Source organism: Gastrolobium bilobum, unplaced genomic scaffold (genome assembly GCF_033153095.1).
Source record: "Gastrolobium bilobum isolate Gb01-03AN ecotype WA unplaced genomic scaffold, APGP_CSIRO_Gbil_v1 utg5429, whole genome shotgun sequence".
NCBI classification, from domain to species: Eukaryota; Viridiplantae; Streptophyta; class Magnoliopsida; order Fabales; family Fabaceae; genus Gastrolobium; species Gastrolobium bilobum.
The window spans coordinates 356,964-380,662 of record NW_026898384.1 but is presented as its reverse complement, the minus strand read 5'-3'; the positions used below and the strand labels follow the sequence as shown (position 1 = coordinate 380,662).

The window sequence follows — 23,699 nt, the reverse complement described above, 5'->3', positions numbered from 1 at the left end:
TGTGTCTGAATTGTCACAATGGGATATTTCAACTCCTGTCTTTATAAAGGCACCCCACTTAGTCCTAAATTTTTTTTTATTGTTATCTTTATTAAACAAAACTAGTTCATAAATCATGATTTAATAAAGAGTAAAGTTTCGATATTCGTGAATTATTCTAAAATCATTTCCTACAAATTTTTTTATTACAATTTTATCATTATTTCATATGTTTTTTTTCCTTATGCAGTTGAAAATTGCATAATCTGTCATTCAACCCCTTTAAACAAAATATTAAGGAGTTTAGTAGAGGAGAAATTTTATTATGCCTAGAAATTACGATTACTATGAATATGTTGGGGAAATAAATTTTTGGGGAATGGGGCCAAAATGCTATTTTAAAGGCCAAAATATTACCATAAGGGAGCGTTTGGTTCAGGTTATTCAAATATTTTACCATGCATATGACTTTGGCAAAGTGTGTAGTCCATGTTTGGTAGAGAGATTTGAAATATTTTTCCAGCTACCATATTGCATAGCGTTTGAGAAATGGTTGTGAAACTGAAGTAGAAGTCACTATTTGAAAAGACGACCTGGAGGTGGTATTTGTAGTTAACCAGCTAAATGGCAAGAAGGGCAAGCAAATGTAGACCAAAATACCCTCGTCTAACCTAAATAGCACGAAGAAAGATAAAGTTGCTTAGTGGACCCCTGAGTACATATATGCAAACGCTCATCTTCCATTTTTACGCATGGAGAAATTTATGGTGTATTGGTTCAGATCATGATGAACTGCAGCTTGTGTTTAAAATCTTTTGTTTGTTAGTATAGTAATTGTAATACGTTTCATTTCCTCTGGTGTTTCAACTTGTACATGTTTTGATATAGTTCCCTGTTGGACGTTTTCACCGTCTTCTGAAGTCAAGGGGGACCGCTAGTGGAAGAGTTGGAGCCACAGCTGCAGTATATTCTACTGTTATCCTGGATAGAGAAATATTAGAATGGTTTAACAAAAGAAAAAAATTATGTTTGGGTACAGTGGATGCGTTATTTTCAGCAAGTCTAAAACAGGGGTTGTTCACTGTGTTTGGAATGTCCATTGGTAATAGGAAACAAAGTAAAAAGAATCAAAAATCAAATTAACTATTCGAGCCTAGCTGGGTGGTGGGTACATTTGAGCCTAACTGGATGATTTGGATTAGTTTATTTTTACAACTTCTTAAAAGGGCTTTTAAAAAAGAAATTATTACTTTTCAGAAAAAAAAAAAAAGTTGAAATAAACCTGCATATATTCAAAACATCCTCACAAAATGTGGCTACAATCTGAATCATGAACCTTGATAATGTCTAACGATGGAAACACTACTGACAAATACAGAGATATGGAAGGTAAGAGGAATATTGACGTTGGCACAACTGATATCGAACGACACCCTAACCATTATTCTATTTAAGCAACAGTTGTTCTCATTCAAATATAATAAGGGTTATTTTGTAATGTCATCCTATTTTTCCATCAAAAGTTTATCTTCAACCAAACATAGACTCAATATATTTAACTCAATTTTCCCGGTAAAATTTCGCCCAACCAAACAACTTTTTTTAACTTTCCCACCATATTCCTAGTAATTCTATTTCCCGAGTAAAAAAAAAAATTCTCCTGAACCAAACGCCCTAATAAATGTTGCTCAAGTTTATCATTCTATGTTTGATTGATTGTCAAATAATACTAGAAATGTAGGGTGGTTTTAAAAACTGCACTGCTAACGTTGGTGGCACCATCCCCGCACTATTGACACAGGAAGAGAATATTCCTTGAACATTTGGTCCTATGGCGCACGAAGAAAAATTTGCTTGGCACTAGGGCGTGGACGGCAAAATCTTTTCCCACCTCTTGGATGACATTTTGCTTTAAAAAATATTCACAAATCAGAATTCTAGGAAAATCATATTCCCAAAAAAATCACAATCCTTATACCAAACATGGATAAATAGGATTTCCAAGATCATTTTCCGAGTAATCTAAAAACAAAATCTTTATACCAAATACCAGGGGGTGTTTGGTAGAGGAGAAATTTTTTGTATCCGAGAATCACGACTCTCAGGAATATGCTGGGAAAATAAATTTGATGGGAATGTTACTAAAAAGCTATTTGGTAGGTCAAAATATTTCCGGAAATGTTAGACCAATTTTCCTAGACTATGTTTGGTTGATTGTAAAATATTGATAGGAATATATGATAATTTTACAATAATAACCTTATCCATCAAAACCCAAAAACCTGCCATTTGCATTTCTTGCTCCCTGTAACTCATCTAAACTTTTGTATTTCTTAATTTCTCTCAAGAATCATTCTTGTGTGTATTCAGAAAAGACACCCTCATGGCCTCCAATCACTCCTTCCTGTTTCAGCATCTCACCCCCACCAAACTCGTTTCATATGCAGCACTGGATGAGAACCTTTTTTTAACTAAGATCCAAAAGCTGATTTATTTAACAAACCCCCCAAAATAAAAAGTAGATCTGGTAGCTGAAATCCAAAAACTGCACAAAATAAAAACGAAAAGAAGAATTCCAAAGCCGAAATCATGTTGCGGTAGAGAGAAAGACAAAACATAAGCACAATTAGATTTAGAACAATACATGAAATGGAACATTCATTCATCAATTTGTGTTATTGAAATTCTTTTTCCCTGGAAGAAGACGAAGACAAGGACAAAGAGGTAAGAGATAAAGTGAGTAGAGACGACGAAAAATTTCAAGCAAGGGTAAAAAAGACCCAAAAAATATGTCAAATTTCTTTAAGAAACCGGATTATGGAAATACCACATAATTTGTGGTATTTATTGATGGTATTCGGATCCATTATTTGTACTACACTCAAAATGATGGAGAAATTGGAATCAAGGATAAATTTTTGGATTTCCTCTGCCAAATATAGATATATTACAATCCCAACCAAGCTTTTCCAGGATTCTACAAAAATCACTCCTACCAAATATGCCTTTAAGGATCAAATTCTCCTCGACTATATCTCATTTTCAAACCCTAAACTATCTATTTGTGTGAGATTGAAACTGAGGGCATGTATGGTGTACTGAATAGGATAAGGTCTGACAGTATAAGACCTGATAGTATAAGGTCTGATTAAATTTAATATTATCTAGTGTTTGACATGGTATTGTATAAGATAATATTATTCAATGTTTGGTAATGCACTGTTTAATACAAGATAGGATAATAAATATTTTTGATAAAAATATCCTTCGATAAAGAATTTATATTATTTTTCCAAATATGTCATATGATATAAATTTTTTAAAAATCTATTGATCTACGTGTCCAAAAAATATATTAATTTTTATAAAATTAAAAATATCCAATATTTTAAAAATTAATATGTTGATAAATTATTTTTTATTTTAATATATTAATATTAAAATAATATATTAATTCTTGATAATTGTTTTAGTTAATACATTAATCCCTTATCAGGCCTAATCTCATCCTGTTAGGCCTGATTAAGTTATACATCATTTTGATGTATTATGAGACTCTGTTGTATAAGTTTATATTATGTGATGGTCACACCAAATAACTAAAAACGTAAGAACATATAATATAAGTTTATACTATGAAACATTATACATCACATCAAGCAGTTTAAAGTAAATGAAATGAAGAAAAAAAATTAGGTTACATAGTATTGTAGCATATTCCGATTTATAAGTTAAAATTTATATAAATTTAGAAAGAAAAAAATCATTAAAAAAATTAAAAAAATTAAAAAAATTAAGAATAAATTATTTTAAAGTAGAGTTGGGTATTTGAACTATATTCTTTAATAAATTTACTGGTTCTTATTTCAAAAATTAATAACAACAATTTGTAGAAATCGTTTTAATTTAAAAATTAGGGTTGATTGTGGTCACTGGTCATGCCCCAATCCAACAACACGCTTGAGTCTTGACCCTTCTAAAACTCAAAAAAATCGACGTTTCTTTTATATTTTTATTTTTATTTCTCCATCAATTTCACCGATTATCTGTCTCTCCATCAATTCATTAATTATTTGATTATTACAATTTAAATTAGACAACTCTCTTTTATAATTTTAGGGTAAAAAATTTCTCCAGTCAATAAAGATAAGTTATCTTCGATTATCTCCAAATGATGTCGTTTTGAGGCAAAATAAAGGTATTTTTGTATTTCTAATATATTGCAGGATTATATTAGTCTTTATTATTATAATTTTTTAATTTTATAATTTCAAAACGACATCGTTTTGAGTTCAATGGAGATAAAATTATCTCCAGTAAATGAAAAAATATTTTTCCCATAATTTTACCATATTAAGTTAGGGAAAAACACTTCATACAAGTACGGCCCCTACAAAACTTGTGTATGCTGAAAACTTTGCTCTTCTCCAACAACATGAGAAGTTCGTTAAGTTTTGTTATGGATCAATCAAAGTCTTTACTTCTATCCCTATTACATAAAAGTAAAACACCTCAATCTCCCAGTATCTTTCAACTTCCCTCAACTACATATGACCACCCATTTGCATTGGGTGACACCATTAAATCATTGGAAAAAACCACTTCTATGTGCACAACTTCTCCAACTATTAGTGTACTTCATCTATATATGGCTACATATAGCAAGGGACGAAGGAGGTTCTTCAGCATTCAGAAGACTGGCCACCCTTCATACCCATTATTCATAATTATTGGCTCTTCCATTAGATATTGATGTTCACTCCCGAACAAGTGTTTTTTTTATATATATACATAGCCCATTAAATTATTATCACACATAAGAAGAATTCTTCGGCTAAACCATATAGTTGCAGGTTATTATTTTGAACGTTACTCGCATAATATTATTATACATTAAAAGTCGCTCTTAACATATTATGGCCATGTGGACTTCATATCATAGTCATGCCTATCATATCCCATAGTCTCGTACTCTGTTTATCCATCTTAGGTTGATGCAGATGAACATTTCTGGACTCTTGCCAAGCAATTGTCCTTGGGCCTTGTATGCGGTAAGTACATCACAGGACATGTAGGATTAAGTTGTTCAAGCCTGTGGTAGAAACAAATAACACAAACATTTGGTTCAATCCTAGAGCAAAGCAAAATTAGTCTCTTTCTTATTACAAAAAAAAAAAAAATTAGTCTCTTTCTCCTAGATGTAGACTTTGGTTCAATCCTACAACTCACAAAATAAGGATAATATAAGGTTTATGTTTACTCACTGATAATTCAGAAGAAAATGATGAAGAAAAACTGTGATTTCTAGCTTAGCGAGATCATTCCCTGGACACAATCTGGTTCCTGCTCCAAAGGGAAGGAATTCTCCAGCCTTGTGTACGGTCTATGGATAATCATCAACCAATTTGATAAATTAAATCTAAAACACATACATAAGTTAAGAATGCTTGGAGTATCCTATTTGTTCAATTCAAATGGAAAAAACAAAGATATTTGTAACTTACATTCCATCTTGAAGGCTCAAATTGCTTTGGATTAGGATATATTTCAGGATCAAGGTGAACGGACCTGTACCAAACCAGTACTTTCCAACCTTTTGGAATGGTGTAGCCTATACAATCAATGCAGTTAGTTCTTTGTAATATGAATAAAGTTCATGCTGCATATTTCCACTACATCTGATTCTTGAAGCGATTTCAACAGATTTATGAGACGAAAGAATAACCATTCCATTTCCACTCATCATTTTACCTACACACGTTACATCAGAAAAATAAAGTTGCTGCCAAAACTTATATAATTGAACACATGCGTTTCCTTTACTAATTTAGACACTTCAAGTAAGGAAAGGATAAGGGGCCAAAACCGCTCTATTCATCACTTCTGCTTTCATATAAACTAAAAAGTGAGAAGATAGATGCATTAAAGTATTCACTCTTCACAGATAATGTAAGTTGATTTTTATAATATTGACAAAAGAAATTAGCAGAACATGGACTAACCATTGATCCTGACATCAGATTTTGCCTCGCGAAAGGTCATCAATGAGAATGTAATCACACGCATTGTTTCATCAATCACCTATGCAATGTAGGAATATGAAAATAGATAATTACAAAATTGATCTAGTATTAGTTGATATTAACCTAAAATCAACAGATATGTAAAGAACTAACTCAACCCAAAAATTTAAGCAGTTAGGTGAAGAATGAATTAAACTCGTGACCACTTTGTCAAATAAGAATAAAATTAACCCAAAAGGTTAAATTGTTAAGTGAAGACCACGTTAATAGTTTTATACTTGTCCGATAAGATATTTACCTTAGAAAGAAACTCCATCTGCCGAATTTCCTGAAGTGTCAACCCCTTCTGTGTAGGTGGCCTTTTCTTTATTATTTCTTCCTGTTCAGCCTATTCATTGATTAAATATTTGGAAGTAGAAGTTAGAGTTTTCGGGTTGAGGTAACATGAGGATACCATTCAAGACAATGTGTAGATTTAAATTTAAATGTACTATAGGTAACATGAGGATACCTTAGCCTTTTGGAAATATTTTGGGTGCTTTTGCAGGAGCAAGGTGGTCCACATGGTAATATGTCCTGAAGACTCATGGCCTGCATTCAAGTACATTATCATAACATCAATGATTTCTTCATCGCTCAATTTTCTTCCATTTTCATCTTCAACATCAATCAGAGCATCCAACATGTCTTTGTTTTGTCTGGACAAATTTTCCTTCCTTTGTTTCCTTCGCTCATTCACGATAGATTGAAATATTGCCACCAGAGTTTTCCTAGCCTGAAATGAGAAGTTAAAATTTAAATTGTAGTTAAATACAAGATTATCAAAGGTAGTATTCTTTTTCTTCTAATCACTGAGAATATGTGAATGTGATTAACACTATAACCTCCCTCAAGTATATTTGAATAAAGACAAAAAATGAAGTGAGTGAAATACTAATAAATAAAGGGGAAACCATTTCTGCCTCAAAGGTGAGAGAGAAACCATAAACATGATGGACCCCATTCCATTTTTTCTCATTGATTGATGGTACATTAATGATTTTATATATCTAAACACACCCCCCATATGAGAGCTCACTAGGCTTAAAGGGTGGACAATGCACAGGCCCATCCATTTGTACAAAGAAAGAAATTACACTAGAAAAAAAGTGAGGGGCGGTGAGGATCGAATGAGGATCGAACCCGGTACACCAAGGCTCTGATACCATGTAAAGAACCAATTCAACCCCGATGAAGGTCTTTTTAACGGTTTATATTTGTTTTCTGATAAGTCAAGTAACTTTAGTTATTCAAATATTTTGTGCTGAAAGCTTACCTTGAAGGCTTTATGAAATGCAAATCCAGGAATATTAATTCGCATGGCTCTAACTCCAAAATTAAGTGCCGTGTATTCCCTTTCCAAAGATTCCATAAAAGCGTTACCCTCAGAGCCAAGGAAAATATGCACAATGATTTTAAAAGTAAGCTTCCTGAGCTCAGTTAAAAACTCTATTTGTCCCATGTTGGCCCATTTCTCCAATGAACTTTTCACAATTTCTTCAATATATACCAAGTACAAGGACAGTGCTTCAAAGCCATTGATTGAAGAAGATGTCAAACGCCTAAGACGTTTATGTTCTTCATAAGACATTGCAATGAATGATTTCTTTCCAATAAGCTCAACCGTAGAACGAGGCCAACCAAGAATAAAGTTATCATCATCTGTCAAAACTCTTCTGCATGCTTCAGGTGTTATCACAATTACACTTGGGCTTCCAAACATCAAGGCCTTATATATTCCGGTCCTTCCAAATCTGCATTAGGATTCAAACTTTACACCTGGTGCACTTTATTTCATACTACTCTGGAGTTGAAGATATTTAGAGTTACAATTATGTTAAAGACTCTAGACCATCCTAATCACGCGATGCCCATAATGACATGGACTAAACATGCTCACGGACATTCACATGCAACTTTGTTAATGAAAATTTTTTATATATATTTTTCAACTATTGAATTAACTTTAAAGTAAAATGTATATCTATGGTTGAATATAATGATATTTAAGAAGATTACTGGGATAGAAATTTATAATGATCTACAGATTGGTTTTATTTTTTAAAAACGTTTATAAACTGTATTTTAGATAAGGATGCAGGAATTTTTTATAGTTGTCCAATACACTAAGCTAGACTAATCACATTAAGTGGATAGAATACTCTATCTGATCAATCCAAAATTTTAAGATATTAAATTTGTGGGAAAAAAATTTCTGCTCTTGTTGAAAAAAAGAGACAGAAGAATTTAGTGAGATTCACTCACTTTTATATGAGTATAGCAAAAAATAATTTGTTTTAATAATTTTTGCAGCAAAAAAAAAAAAATTTAACTCTAAATCCTTTCATTTATATATGAGTTCATCGGTCGTCTAATAACAAGATATAATATTTTATCTTGTCATTCCTTATATTATATATTCTAAAAAATACATAATTATAATATTAAATTTTTATTTATTTTTTTACGTCGGCCAACAAGGAGAAAAAAAATTAAATAATATAATTATATATTTCAGAATTATATAATTATAAAGACAAAATAATATTATAACTATGGGATAGTATTATACGGGATATATTATTCTACTTATCATTTTTTCTGTCTACCTTTCTTTACGACTCTAAAATACCGTTAGATGAGCATCTTAACTAATCTTTATCTTTCTCTTTTGTCTTGAGATTCTGATTTAAGAGTATTTAGAGTGATGAACAAAGATAGGCAGAAAAAACGGTAGATAAAATAATCAATCCCTATAACTATATTATGTTACATACAAATAATAAACCATTTATATGTATCTTGCTAAACTCATTCTTTCCCAATGCCAGATTTTTTACCACTCTTCGCATTTGCGTTTCTAGTTGTGCTTGCAGCCCAAAATGTAGAACAAGTTGCTAGCTAGCAAAGTAGCTTGTTGAGTGCTCAAAAGCTAAAAGGAGAGGGTGGTGATTAATTTACCTGGACACAAAGGAGGAGATGAAGGAATCAGGATCACTAGACTTGAAAGCTCTGAGGAAAGACCACATGTTGCCAATGATGGGCCAGCCCATGTCACCAGGTGGAAGAGAGTACTGCTTCATTCCCAAGTGGGATTCATAGAGCCACCAATTTACATTCTTGAGGAGGGATCTAATTAACATAAAAGCACTACAAATGGCCACAAGGATAACCCCTATACAACCCATCTCCACCATCAAAATTTGAACTTGAAGCTAACCACACTACAGTGACATAAGCACCAGACTTTAGTGCTGCTCAAATCAACCCATCTCTTTCCTGGGTATTTATAAGCAAAACTTATGTGTGGCAGTGGGGAAGAGAAAGAGAGAGAGTAAAAGGGATGAAGAGAAATAGAAAAAGGGAATTAGGTGATAATAGTGGGGAATGGATTGTGACAAAAAAACAAAGTTAAGAGAAAATAGGTTTGGCTGGCCTTCACTCAAATTTTGTTTGTTGTCTGCTTGAGGTAATTGTTAGAGATAATCAAGTCACTAGTAATGAAGTTTTTTTTTTTTTGGTAAATACTAGTAATGAAGTTTTACATTGATTAGAAATGTTTTAAACTAGTATCATATAATTAAAAAAAAAACCCATATAATTTGAGCCTTTAAGGTTTTGATTTAAAATGTGACATCAGCCTATTTATTGTAATTTGTCATTTGGCTTATCAATTGATGTATTTTTTTCAAAAGATTTTGGATTCTTTTTTTTTTTTAAGCTAAAGCATAAAAAAGAAAGCTAAAAACTATTTGGTTATTATAAAAAAAAATTAGCTAAAAAATTACTTAAAAGCATGCATTTCAAGAAGAGTCTCTTCCTCTCTATCTCTATAACTTTTCATTTAAAAAAACACACAATTTAAAAAAAGTTGATAAGAGCTTAAAAAAAACTCGAGCTTTTAGTTTTTGGTTTTTTTTTATGGGTTCATTTTTTCTAAAGTTACTTTAGACAACTTTATCTGATGTTCGCCTAAACAACATCGTTTTGGAGTAGAAATCATGATGTATTTGTAATTTTAATTTATTTCAGGATTATTTATCATTCTAATTTTTTAATTTTTCAACGTCAAAACGACGTCGTTTTGGTGAACATTAGACAAATTGTCTAAAGTAACATTAGATATATTTTTTTTCCTTTTTTATTATAAAAAAAGCTTTTAGTATTTTTTTCAAAACTTGCTTAGCCTAATTTTTACTTAAAACTAATTTCTAACTTAAAAATAAAAGAATCCAAAGAGACACTAAACTATAAGATGTAATGTCAAGTCTAATAATAAATCAATCAATCAATTTTATGATATTTACAATACTAAATAAATTTGTTTGTGGAAGACAAAAAAATCTGTTGTATAAACCTCGTATAATTAATTGTTTACATTCTTATCTTTACCATGCTTCAGGTGTTATCACATAATTGATCAATTATTAATCAAATGAAGTACATTACAGATGAGTTATTAAATTAATATGCTTTATGTATAAAAAAAATGCTTTAACATATTTTCAAATGAATAATAAAATTAACTTGTTTTGTAAAGTAAAATAAACATTAAAAAAATTAAAAAAAGTCTTGACAAATTCATAGGTAATAGACGTTTCTAATAACTTTCTAAAGTAACAGAATTCAAATCTTTTGCCGAGTTTTTTTTCCCCCATCTTCCGTTAGTACTAAAATAAATATTGTGTCAAAATGTTACATCTCTGTCTTGAATCATGTCCATTTCTCTCTTGGATCCTGTTTTCATTCTTATCTTTACCATGTTTCTCACAATGGAGGTGTCAGTTTCTCATAAATTTCCTCCTGTCACACCAAGCCATTGATCGGACAATTTATTCCAACCAAAATAAATGAGAAAGTAACAATAGGTCAGGCCCGGGGTTTATGGTGATCCTATATCAAGTAAGCTTCAGTCAATTTTATATAATCAAATAAAATGGTTTTAACATTTTAAAAAAACTTATTTAAAAAATAGGTTGAAAATTTTCTTTTACACGTTGAATCTATAAATCTTAAATAAAATTATTATTTTAATAATTTTAAATAATAAAATAAATGTTATTTTAATTATTGAATATTTAATAAATTTAAATATGCTAATAAATTTAGACCAAATTTTTACTTTTTAAATATAAGTCAGATCAGATTTATAATTTAAATATACATAAAATTAATAAACCAGACCCGAGGCATTTTATATAAGTGTGAAATATTTAAAACAAAATACAGCTCAATTTAATCTATTTACAGTCTTACCTGTAAAGTAACTGTCTACGTTTGTCGTTTCTTCGACTGAATATCACTAATGAAAGCGCAACTGGACATTGGTTGCATGGGATGGGAGTTCTAGCTACTCGTTGCTATCCAAACACGCTCACCCTTTTATTTTCATTAGTTGGGACAATATGGCCACTCTAGTCTTTGTTGCACATAATATTCTTTTTACAATAAGCTTTCTTTTTCATAGTTCTTTTTGTATTCTCGTTTTCTTGAGCTAAATACTCTTCAATTAATATGTTATATATATTTTTAATTTCTTCACCGCTTCACTGATTAAGTGACTAATCGGTTGGGATCATAAGAACAACAAAATTCTTTTTACTACTTAAATAAAAATCACTAATTATACTGGAAAAATCGCATACTAGTGTATACTTTTTTATATGCTCTACCTCAGCTCATTCTTTATAACAAAATCATCAAGACTTACAGTCATTCTAAACTCATTTGCTCTCGAACTTAAATTTACTGAATCAAGATTTAAATTTAAATCATGAGTTGCTAATGAGCAATAGTACTCATTCTCATTCCTAATCATATATTTTATTTAAATGAAATAGGATCAAATTATACTTATATAAATTTTATATTTATTATTAATTGTTGATTTTATTTTATCTTACGGTTTTACTATATTTAATTAGATCAATAGTTAATAATAAGAAATATAAATTTTCTTAAAATTATACTAGCTAGTATAAATTGATATTATTTTTAAATAATATATTTATAATTAGACTGCATTCATAATCATTACTTGCTTAAATTTAAAATAAATTTTCTGCTAAACGATATATATATATATATATATATATATATATATATATATATATATATATATATATATATATATAGGGTTTTATAAGAGTTATGTTGTAGGAAAAGTGATTGTGTTATGTTATAGAGATTCGTTTTGCGTGCCGAAGTTTTTTTTTTTTTTGCTGCGGGCTCCACAAAATGTTGTGTGTAGAAAAATTTTTGTGGTCATGTTAAATGATAGATGATAAACCCATATATATATCGTATCAATCCCTCGTGACATGTTAAGAATTGACAACATGATGTTGTCGTACAATCAAACATGCCTGCCCCCTAGATGAAGACAGAACATGCACTGACATGTAATTTTTAACCAAAAATATTAACTTTCTTATCTTTTATTTTTGGTAATTCTTCTAAAATTTGTAACGACCAAGACATTAGTTTAAGAATTAAAATAAAAAATATAATAAAGTGATCACGAACATAAACTGATATAATAAAAAAAATATGAAATATAAATTATTAATATGAATTTATCATTTGCAGGAAATAAAGTTATTTCTAGAAATCCGCAAATTATGTCATTTTGAGGGTTGGAAAAGTAATGAAGTATGTTTGAATAAAGGGCTTTACTTCTCTCATGTAATATATGAGAGAAGTTATCTTATGTTGTGAGATAATGAAGTGGGATCCATCAATTTTTTTTAAAAAAAAGAAGAAGCAAAAGAAAGGCACGTCTTTTTATGTAAGTGTAACATGAGAAATGAATCTCATGTGACATAAGAGTATAATTTCCCTTTAATAAAATTCATAAAATAAAATAAAAAGAGAAATTTCTAAAACATTATTTATTAATTTCTCTAATCTTTAAAATGACATAATTTTGGGATTACAGGATATAATTTTAACTCCTATTATAGGAAAAATATTTTTCACTATTAATATGCATAAATATCACAATCAACTTTTTCTCCCCTACCAAAAATTTTACCATTCAGCAATAAAATCGTAAAAGTTTGGAAGGCAAGCAGGAATTTTTTTTTTAATACCGAAGGAGTACTTAATTTAATACTTTCATTTTTCTTAATTGGAAAAATCTTGTATCTTTTCAATCCATATTTACCTTTTAAGTTGCGAAAGTTTTTAATTTGGGAACTGGTGTATATATGTACATCCATAGTACCACAAAAATCTTTCGACGACCTAGTTAAGATCTGAGCTTACATGTATAAAATTGGTTGTTGGAATCAGACTTGAATTTATATAAAAACTCGTTTAATAAAAATATCTCAGGCTCTAATTCAAAAGTTCGACCTTAAAGTCTCTTAGGCTGGCCTAATATACTAATTCTTATTTTTATTTTATATTTTTTATACTATTCATAATAGTTTTTCCTGTGTCCTCAATCCATTTCACCCATTATTATTGGTTAAACACTTTTTTTGAATGATTTTGTTCTATATTATGTTGTTTGGATATACATCGAATTTATGCATCTTTGAGAAATTATTAGTGTTTTGGACCGTATATTTTATTTGGATAAATTTTTGTTATCTTATTTTTTTTAAAACGGGCTAATTAAATCCGGTTTTTTTTTTTTGTAAATAAGACAGGTCACAGATGATAATTATATTCATAGCAAATAACATATTAGGCCAGACTGATACATTAAAATACAGACTTAGTCTTTTAAGACTAAGTCCAGTTCGGCTCATTTCATTAATACTCTTACTCGGCAAGCAGCGTCTATATTTTGAAGGAACGATGTATTGAAGTTCAGTTATTCTAAAATAGGAGATAATATTTAGAGGTCCCGGCCCTCATGGTCTCTCGAGATAAAATAGGGTGGAGAGAGGAGAGAGAAATAATAAAAAAGAAAAAGAAAAAGAAAGGGGAAGCATAAATAAATTTCCCTAAAATAGGTAAGTGGATCCGGCAAAAAAAATTAATTTAATGCTTTTTAATAAAATAATTATGCATTTATTACAATTTTAAAAATAATTACGGATCTATTTCATAATGTGACGCCCCATTGAGGCGTCTCACCCTAAGGGGAGACGCCCCACGTCTCTCACGAGGTGTTGACACGTGTCATATATTTTTTCAACAAAAATAATAATTTAATCATAAAACTTCTGAAGGCCATAACTTTTGACTCGGGTACCCAATTCAGGTAATTCTTTTTTTGATTCCTTATAACTTTTCGAGATCTACGCAATGACATCTCATTTGATATATTTTATTTCTCACAAACATAATTTAAATTTAAATCAGGTAATCCTTCTTCCTTAGAGATTTAAAATATTTATTTAATTATTTCCTTTATTAATACAGATTTTTCAAATTGATTTTTGAGTGTAAATCACAAGTCAAATCTTTATTTTTTTTTCCTTATTAATAATAATTGTTACTTTTAATTTAAATCACAACTAAATTTTTTTTATAATAAAATAAAAAAAATTATTTTTTTAAATTAAATCGCACATCAAATCTTGATTTATTTTTTATATTAAATCACAATCGCAGAACTCAGAGGCTTCTGAGTTTAAAAGTGTGACACGTGTCAACACCTGACACGTCACCAATCATGTCTAAATTTGGTTTCAATCAAGAGGCAATCACGCCTAATTTAGGTAATTTTATTTTTGAAAAATATTCATAAGTCATCATTAATTTCAGACCACGAATAATAACTCAGAAGCTTATAGCATTAATCATTAATTTCCAAAATAATATCCTTCTTCCTTATAGATTAGAATATTTATTTAATTATTTTTTTTATTTTTACAGATTTTTTAAATTGATTTTTTAGTTTAAATCACAAATCAAATCTTTATTTTGTTTTCCTTATTAATAATAATTTTTATTTTTATTTTTAATTTAAATCACAAACCAAAATTTGTTATAATAAAAAAAATTATTATAAAAAAATTAAATCACAAATCAAAATTTATACATTTTTTTATATTAAATCACAAACCCAGAACTTAGAGGCTTCTGGGTTTAACCGCTCTTATAATATCATTCTTGCAAATTAAAATTTTGTTTCTGAGAAATAAAATATGTCAAATGAGATGTAATTGCGTAGGTCTCGAAAAGTTATGTGGGATCAAAAACAGAATTACCTGATTTGGATACCCGAGTCAAAAGTTATGGTATTCAGAAATTTTATGATTAAATTATTAATATTTTTTGAAAAAAATATGACACGTGTCAACACCTCAATGGGGCGTCTCTCCTTAGGGTGAGACGCCTCAATGAGGCGTCACATGTAACGCCCAAAAGAGGCGTCACTTTGTGCAATAGATTCATAATTATTTCTAAAACTGTAATAAATGTATAATTATTTTATTAAAAAGTATTAAATTAATTTTTTGGCAGGCGGATCCTGTGTAAATTTTTAGAATTCCCTATACTAGAATAAATGAACTGTACTGAAGTTTTGTTCATTTTGAAGGGGTCCAGTTAGATTCCATCAACGTATATAGTAATTATGCTAAGACATTGCATGTCATACACATGGGATGTTACAGTTGAATTCGTTGACACATGTTAAGTGTGTTAATTAGTTGACAGATGTTTTTTATTTTTTTTATTTTTTATTTGATAACAAGTTGACAGATGTTTTACATGCATGAAGGTAAGAACATTTTCCAGAGTATTAAAAAATATTTCAGGGATGTTACTGTTGAATTGGTTGAGACATGTATAGTTAAGTGTGTTAATTAGTTGACAGATGGTTTACATGCATGAAGATAAAAACATTTTCCAGAATATTAAAAAGAAATTTCGAACGTGATCCTTAATTGAAAATGGAATGTTTCGTGATAACATTTCATGTGATAAGTAAATATATTTATTCTCGATATTAGATAACTGAAATTCAATTAAAATTAATAAATATTATAAAATAAATAAGGGATTAGTATTTGTTCTTTATTTTTATTTTTATTTCAATCATCTTGTCCTCAGAGTACGGAGTACGGCAATCCCCTTTTTTGAGGATAGAGGCACGTCATCGTGCCCATAAAAGATATTCTAAAGATTTTTTGACCCAAGCAAATTCTTGGAAGTTCAATGACCAACTGAACTATCCTTCGAGCTTAATATTTGTCCTTTAGAACATAGAATATGTTATTTTAATCCAAACTATTATATTTTATGGTGAAAGAAACAGAAATCATGGTAAAGAAAGTGAAAGATTTTTTTATTAAATATGAAATAAAAAATAATTATAACTAAAATGAGGGTTATTTAAGAGGATAAATATTTTTTTCATAAAATAATTACAAAACTTTTATATAACAAAATGGTGTACAATTTTAACAAGTACAATTATAACAAACGTCGTGTAATTATAAAATAATAAACACACTTAAGTAAACAGGTATCAACTAATAACGGTTCAGTTTGTGGCAGTGGCGGACCTAGAATTTTTTTTATGTGTGCACACTTAAGGCGGGGGTTCGGGGGCAGTGTCTCCGAAGATTTTTTTTTAAGAAAATATTAAAAGAAATATAAACAAGAAAAGAAAAGAAAACTTTAACTTAACATAAAAATAATAATAATCAAGAGTCAACTAAGCTGTTACAATAACAAATAAAATAAATATAGAAAGTTACCTTTCATTGAGACTTGTCGAATTACTACGAACCCACAATTTTTTATCCTCCTTCAGATTTTAAGTAAGATACCGATTTTAACTACCATGGTTGGATCTATGTTTATTTTTTTCTTTTCAATCTTTCTAAATCTTTTTTTTTTACTTGACCTAAATCACTCACCCCTTTGAAAAAAAAATCTCAAATTTTTGTGTCTGCATGTGCAGACACAGCCGACAGCGTCAGTCCGCCTCTGGTTTGTGGCATGGCAAGCTAATTAACTAACTACAACTAGTCCTGTTGTATATTGTATGATATGATCGAAGTTATGATCTGAAAACAATGATATGAAGTTATGAGGGACAACATCGTACTGTCCCTTTTTTGAATATAATTTACCTGAATGTTACTGAGTTGAAATTTTTTTCCAAACTGTCACGACACCATAGTCGCTGAGGTAGTCAGCTACTTTGGTGCAACCAGGCCTTCCATCCCCTGCGAAAGTGACACGTGTCCCGATCATAGTAGCTAACTACCTCAGCGACTATGGTACTATGGCAATTTGAAAAAAAAAATTGATTTTGTGGCATTCAGGTATATTATATTTAAAAATGGAGCAGTATGGTCAATGTCCCAAGTTATGATAATGGGATCATAGTAGCATGAGAAAGTGTTGAGATGGAAAGGCTCTTGACCTAAAAAAAAATTGTGAAAGCTTGATATTATAAGATTATACGTTATGACATTTTGAGTTATTTGGTATGACCATCGTATAGTATAAGTTTATACAACAGAATCTCTTTATATATCAAAATGATGTATAACTTAATCAGGCCTAGAAGGGTAGCATTAGGCCTGATAAAGAATTGATATATTAACTAATGTAATTCTCAAGAATTAATATATTATTTTAATATTAGTATATTAAAATAAAAAATAATTTTTCATTATATAATTTTTTAAAATATTGGATATTTTTATTTTTATAAAAATTAATATATTTTTTGGACACACTGATCAACATATTTGGAAGAATTTAATTCATTATTAAAAGGTATTTTTGATAAAAATATTTATTTTTAATCTATCTAGTATTATACAGTTTATCACCACATATTGAATGATATTATCTTATACAATATCATATCAGACCTTATCTTATACTATGTACCAAATATGTCCTAATTTTCCAACGAGTAGCCGCCTCACTCCTAACCTATTTCATTGTCAAACCTTTTTCTGTATTGACGATTTTAGGAAAAGTAATATAATTTTCCCTTCTCTTCAATCCGTTACGAATAATTGATTATAAGTAAAAAAATTCTAGCAAGAACCAAATTCAAAGTAATATACATGTCAATTGAATTTTCACCCACTCATTTTTTTAAGCTTATAAAGTCAATCTCCGAGTATAAATTTTTGGTTTATAGTTAAAGGTAGAGATATTACCACACCAATTTCATGTCCCACGAACCTGATATGCATGGTTGAACATAAGCAAAATAATTTTTTCAGCAACTATGCAAGAACCCAACTCAAAGAAACACAAAACAATTTGAAAAGAAAAGATGGCTAAATAATTAGGGGTGTTCATCAACCGATTCAAATCGTGATGACCGAATCGAAAAATCGATAACCGAATAAACCGATAACCGAATAAATCGAAAAAAACTGCAAGTTATAATTAGATTGGATCAGTTTTCGAATTAGTTGATGAAAATCGATCCAATCCAAACCGATCCAATATATTAATCCTTTCTACCTACTTGGGTATTTCCCCAATCATAGCCCAAAAATTTCTAAACCCAAGATCCATTAACCCATCAACTAAACCCAAGAAAAAACCTAGTCACATCTCATCGACAAAATTTCATCTGTATAGAGCTTCATATCTCATTGCAAAAAAAAATTATATTATCATTTACTGATGCTTTTATATTTCAATTTTTTTTTACAAAGCCAAAATATACAAAAGATATTATTTGCACAATAATCATGAAACAAAATTTAGAATTTTCAAAAAACCGAAAACCAATCCAATTCAAACCGAAAAAAATTGGATTGGAACGGATCAAATTTGAAAAAAAATCCAAATCGAATGGATGATTACATGATCAAATCGAAGAGATTGGATTAGATGATTTTTGCTTCCAAAAACGATCCAATACAGACCGCGAACACCCCTATAAACAATCCTACAAGGGAGGTGAATTATGTGTTACTTGAAATTCAAGAAATAATTCAAAAATCAAGTTTTTGACAAGTATATCAACCAAAATCAATTCAAACAAAATGTAATCTTATTTCTCAATACAAAACAGAATTAAAACAATTCTTATAAGATCAATTCAGAGAGAATATGCAGCGGATCAAATTTGAAGAGAAAATAAGAGAATTTCAATGTTATGCTCACTCTTTTGAAGAATTCATGCAAAAACAAATTAAAACATAAAAGTAATGATCATAAACTTTATATAGATTCAATATGACATATATCAAGAATCAAAACGAAATTCAATTGATAAAAATCAAAAGAGACAAGGTAAGGAAGAATCACATTGGAGTTTATCCTGGTTCACTCTCTAAATCACGTGAGAGCTACATCCAGACAAAGGTTGATCGTTTTCACTATCATCAAGCTTGCAACAGGTTCTTGAAGAAACCTTTTTACAACTGGAATTTTACAAGTCTATGATCACACTTAACCTAAGCCTTTAGGGTCACTCCAATTATCTTTCCAACAATTACAACAATTCACTCTTGCTAAACAGATGTAGAGTCACCTATCTACGTTCAAACAAAAAAGAAAGAACACAAAAAGATTTAGATATGAGAGAGTAATTGAGATTTTTCTCAAGGATGTGCAAAAGCATGCCAATATGGATTCAATTATGAGATTTCTTGATTCTGAGTGTTTCAATGTTAATTCTTTTTGTTTAGAACCCTAATGATGTGTATTTATAGGTGCCCAATGAGTTATTAGTCGTTTATAGCTCTTGGGCATAAATTTTTTTTGAATTTCTTCAAGTTTAAGTCACTAATAACAAAAAGTATTATATTACTTTTCGGGGAGTATTCGAATACTTCTTCAAACCCAGAAAGTATTTGGTTACTGTTTATCAAGTATTCGATTACTTTTCTACCCATAAAAGTATTAGATTACTTTGCAAAAAAGTATTCGATTACTTTTATGCAGAAATCAATTTTTATGCTGATTTTTCAAAATTTAACGCATCTTAATGATTTTTAGTGACTTCTAAATGATTCTAAGTGACTTCTACTATATGTATGATCATGTTTCACACTTGCATAACAACTCTTGAAGTGTTGAACATTGTATGCATGATCAAAGTGAATATGTGTCACCTATATGAGTTTTCAGTTTTTTTTTTGCACTTTCTAAGTTAAAAACTCAATAAACTCAACCCTAATAAGTTCTAAGACTTTTAATGTACTATATAACCAGTAAGTGCTTGAGTCTTCATTGTCTTCATAGTTTGAGTCTTCTTATAATCCTTTTATCTTAAAATCTTTGACTTGAGCTTTGACTTTGCATATTTGAGTCTTCTCTTCATGTTTGCACTTTGTTATAGGCTTCTTGTATCATTTAGAAGTTGTTGTCATGCCTTTCATTTAGAGCTTTCTTGTTGAGCTATGTTGGTACTTGTTGTTGCTTTGTTATCATCAAAACTTCATAAACATAGTCTTCTTGACCTATGATTCAACACAATTTAATGTGAAATTTCTCATCAATATGAGGATTAAAAACCACAGTGGGTAAAGGTTTATGAGTCCATCGTTCAAAATTAAGGTTGATCCAATGGGCGAAGGAGATCTTGAAGGAGGAAGAAAATTGTTTTCTTTAATTATATAGTATAACTACTTTATTGCTTCTTCTTGGTTTTCTTCTTCTTCTTCAAAATGTCTAGAATGACTGCCCTTCCTTTCTACCACTTTAGAAGCTACTCACTCTAATTTAGAGACGTGCAAAATAACCAAAAAACTGAACTGTGAACCGAACCGAACTACACTTAAAATAATTGGTTTTTAAAATCTGGTTCATGAACCGAATTGATTTTTAAAGAACCAGTTTATAAACCGAACCGGTTTTTAAAATCAGTTCAAGAACTGAATCATTTTTGAACCGAATCAAACCAATTTTGAACTAAACCAAACAGATTTTAATTACTTTATTTCTTTAATTTTTTATCTTTTCAGAATAGGGTCAACCTGAACTGGTTCCGAACCGAACCAAACCATTTTCAAGCCGAATCGAACCAGTTTTGGACTGAACCGAACCGAACCATTTTTTAACCGAATCGTTCAAACCAATTCGGTTCAGTTTTTAAAAAAATTCAGTTCGGTTCGACCCATGCATACCCTTACAGTCTCACTTTTACATAAAGAAACCTTAAAAGTGTCATTGTGTTGGACCTATAGCTATTATGAGAAAAGCCCAATACTCATTACTGCCCGAAACATAAACTACGGTTATAACTCATGCCCCTTCGTCACGAGCAGATCACCATACTTCATTTTCAATTATGGTAAAGGTATCGAGTTCATGATGTCGAGACAATCAAGATGCCATAACCAAGTCTAAATTGTCATGTTCTTGGTGTCAAGACTATTAATAGTTGTTGGAAATTCATGTATAAAAGTTTTTCATTAGTTATGAATAAAGTACGAAATGATTAGGGGAAAAAAATCATAAACTCATTTTCTTAAAGTTTTAAGGTGAGGAAATGTTTCAAGCCTGTAATTGTAATTTAAGAGTTGTTCTTTAACCCACTGATGGAGTGGTTAGTCGTTGAGCCCATTATTGATGCAAATTTCTCATGGATTCCCCTTGATTGCTTAATAGAGATATCAAGTTTAATTGTTTAACTTGTTCATCTTGATGTTTGGCTAGGTCAACTTATGGTAGTTTCTATTTGGATTTGTGCTTGTCAAATTGATCTAATGGAGTTAAAACTTAAACACTCTTGGTTGAAAGGTCTCCCAAGTTTTAAGTTTCCTTATCACCTAGAAGTGGTATCATAGTTAATAGTTTGATGGGTGAAGTATTTCGAGATGATGGTTGGTGTTCAGATTTATAATGTGGGTCGCTATTTGGAGATGGTGGTTAATATTCAGATTTGTCCTTGCCAAATTTATATTGTGGAATTAAGACTTGACCAATATTGATTGGTAAGTTCATTAATATTTGGAGAAACTTTTGCTTGTTGTAGAGCACACTGATGTTGGATCTCATACTTCAAAGAAATATTATTGAAACTTCAAATGTGAGTGAAGAGTGATCAAGTCTCTCATTGATTAAGATTGAACTAAGTTATGTGAAAAAGACATAAATCATTGTTTAAGGTTTAGGGATAAGATGTGTTGTCATGTTCACTTATTATTGTGATATGTGTTTACTATCTAAGCAATTGATAATCATCTTAGTAAAGATTATTGATAGTTTCATATTAAATAAATAAATAAATAAATACCATATGAATGAAAAGACCGTATATTCATTCCCATGTAATTTGTCAATTAATCCATTAATAAAGTACTCGCTTGACCATCCAACACCACTTGCCTAGACTATAAGCCAAGTTTGTCATCCTAAAACAATGCCACTTATTATAAATAAAGCCATTGTGCTGACTGTAGAAATTTAGAGAATTTGAAAAGAATTCATACTTGATTGATTTCATTCATACATAGACATGTGATTTATACAGTGTTGGCTGATTTATTCTAGGAAAGAAATTATACAGTTGTTGATTGATTTATTCTAGGAAAGAAAAAAAATTATTTGTACAAATATCCCCCTAAATTTGTTTATTTAAGGTGATTGGGGAGAGAATCTTGCCTCTTTTATTTGAGGTAATCAAGGAAGCTGTTCTTCAGAGACTTGCCAATCATTATATGGAAGTTTCCTCCAGAGACTGCCTTGGTGAGTATACCAGCAAGCTAGTATTTAGACTTCCGAATGGGAAATGAATTATTTGATGGTCCAGCTTTTCCTTGATGAAATGACGATCTATTTCCTTATGTTTAGTGCGATCATGTCGAACAGGATTCTGAGCAATCTGTATGGAAACTTTGTTGTCACAAAATAAGTTTATGGACTCTCTACATTCAATTCCTAACTCTTCCAAGACTTTCTTTATCCATAATAATTCACATAAGCCTTGTGCACTTTCTCGAAATTCTGCCTCTGCACTAGATTGGGCAACAACATTATGCTTTTTAGTCCTCCAAGTAATAAAATTTTCTTCTACAAATGTCATGTATGTAGAGGTGGATTTTCTTGTTGATTGATCTCCTACCCAATCTGCGTCGTTATATCCTTCTGTGGTAAAGGTTGCATTTTTTGTGTACAACAACCCTCTGCTTAGTGCAATCTTTTGATGCTATACCCTTCTATGGTAGAGGCTGCATTTTTTGTGTACAACGACCTTTTGCTTAGTGCAATTTTTAGATACCTCATGATTCTGTAAACTGCATTCATGTGTTTCTCATTTGAAGCATGCATAAATTGGCTAACCACACTTATTGCAAATGCAATATATGGTTTGGTGTCAGTGAGATAGATCTATTTTTCTACTGGCCGCTGATATTGACCTTTATCACACATACCTTCTCCGGTGGACATTTTAAGCTGATGGTTCATCTACATTAGGGTTTCAACCAATTTGCAGTCTAACATATAGGTTTCTGCCAACAAGTCTAACCTATACTTCCGATGAGAAAGTGAAATTCCCTGCTTGGATCATGCCTATAAAGTAGCGCAATTGTCCCAAATCTTTCATTTCGAACTTGGTTACCAAATATCGTTGCAAATTCTCCATTTCTTCGGAGTCATTTCCTGTTAGGACCATGTCATCTACGTATACAATCAAAGATGTCACTTTGTCCCTGTGTTTGATTGATAAAGTATGATCAGAATTACTTTGCTTGTACCCAATTGACTTCAAAGCCTCAGTGAACCTGTTGAACCGAGTTCTGGTGATTGTTTCAACCC

At 30.3% G+C, this 23,699-nt stretch overlaps 1 protein-coding gene across 1 annotated transcript; it reads right to left on the bottom strand.

Moving 5' to 3' along the window:
* Positions 1-4,942: 4,942 nt before the first annotated feature.
* Positions 4,943-9,238, bottom strand: LOC133315553 (ent-kaurenoic acid oxidase 2-like). The gene is made up of 8 exons (XM_061517194.1): positions 9,003-9,238; positions 7,318-7,795; positions 6,514-6,777; positions 6,301-6,390; positions 5,982-6,060; positions 5,484-5,590; positions 5,244-5,362; positions 4,943-5,071 (listed from the first exon to the last, which is right to left on the bottom strand). The coding sequence occupies exons 1-8, from the start codon at positions 9,236-9,238 to the stop codon at positions 4,966-4,968; spliced, it is 1,479 nt and encodes a 492-aa protein (XP_061373178.1). The 3' UTR covers positions 4,943-4,965.
* Positions 9,239-23,699: the final 14,461 nt, after the last annotated feature.

Coding starts and splice junctions, on each gene's coding strand:
- LOC133315553 (XM_061517194.1), bottom strand. CDS start 9,238: ATGGTGGAGATGGGTTGTATAGGGGTTATCCTTGTGGCCATTTGTAGT. Junction 6,778..7,317: donor CATTTCATAAAGCCTTCAAG/GTAAGCTTTCAG, acceptor TTCTCATTTCAG/GCTAGGAAAACTCTGGTGGC. Junction 6,391..6,513: donor AATATTTCCAAAAGGCTAAG/GTATCCTCATGT, acceptor ATCAATGAATAG/GCTGAACAGGAAGAAATAAT.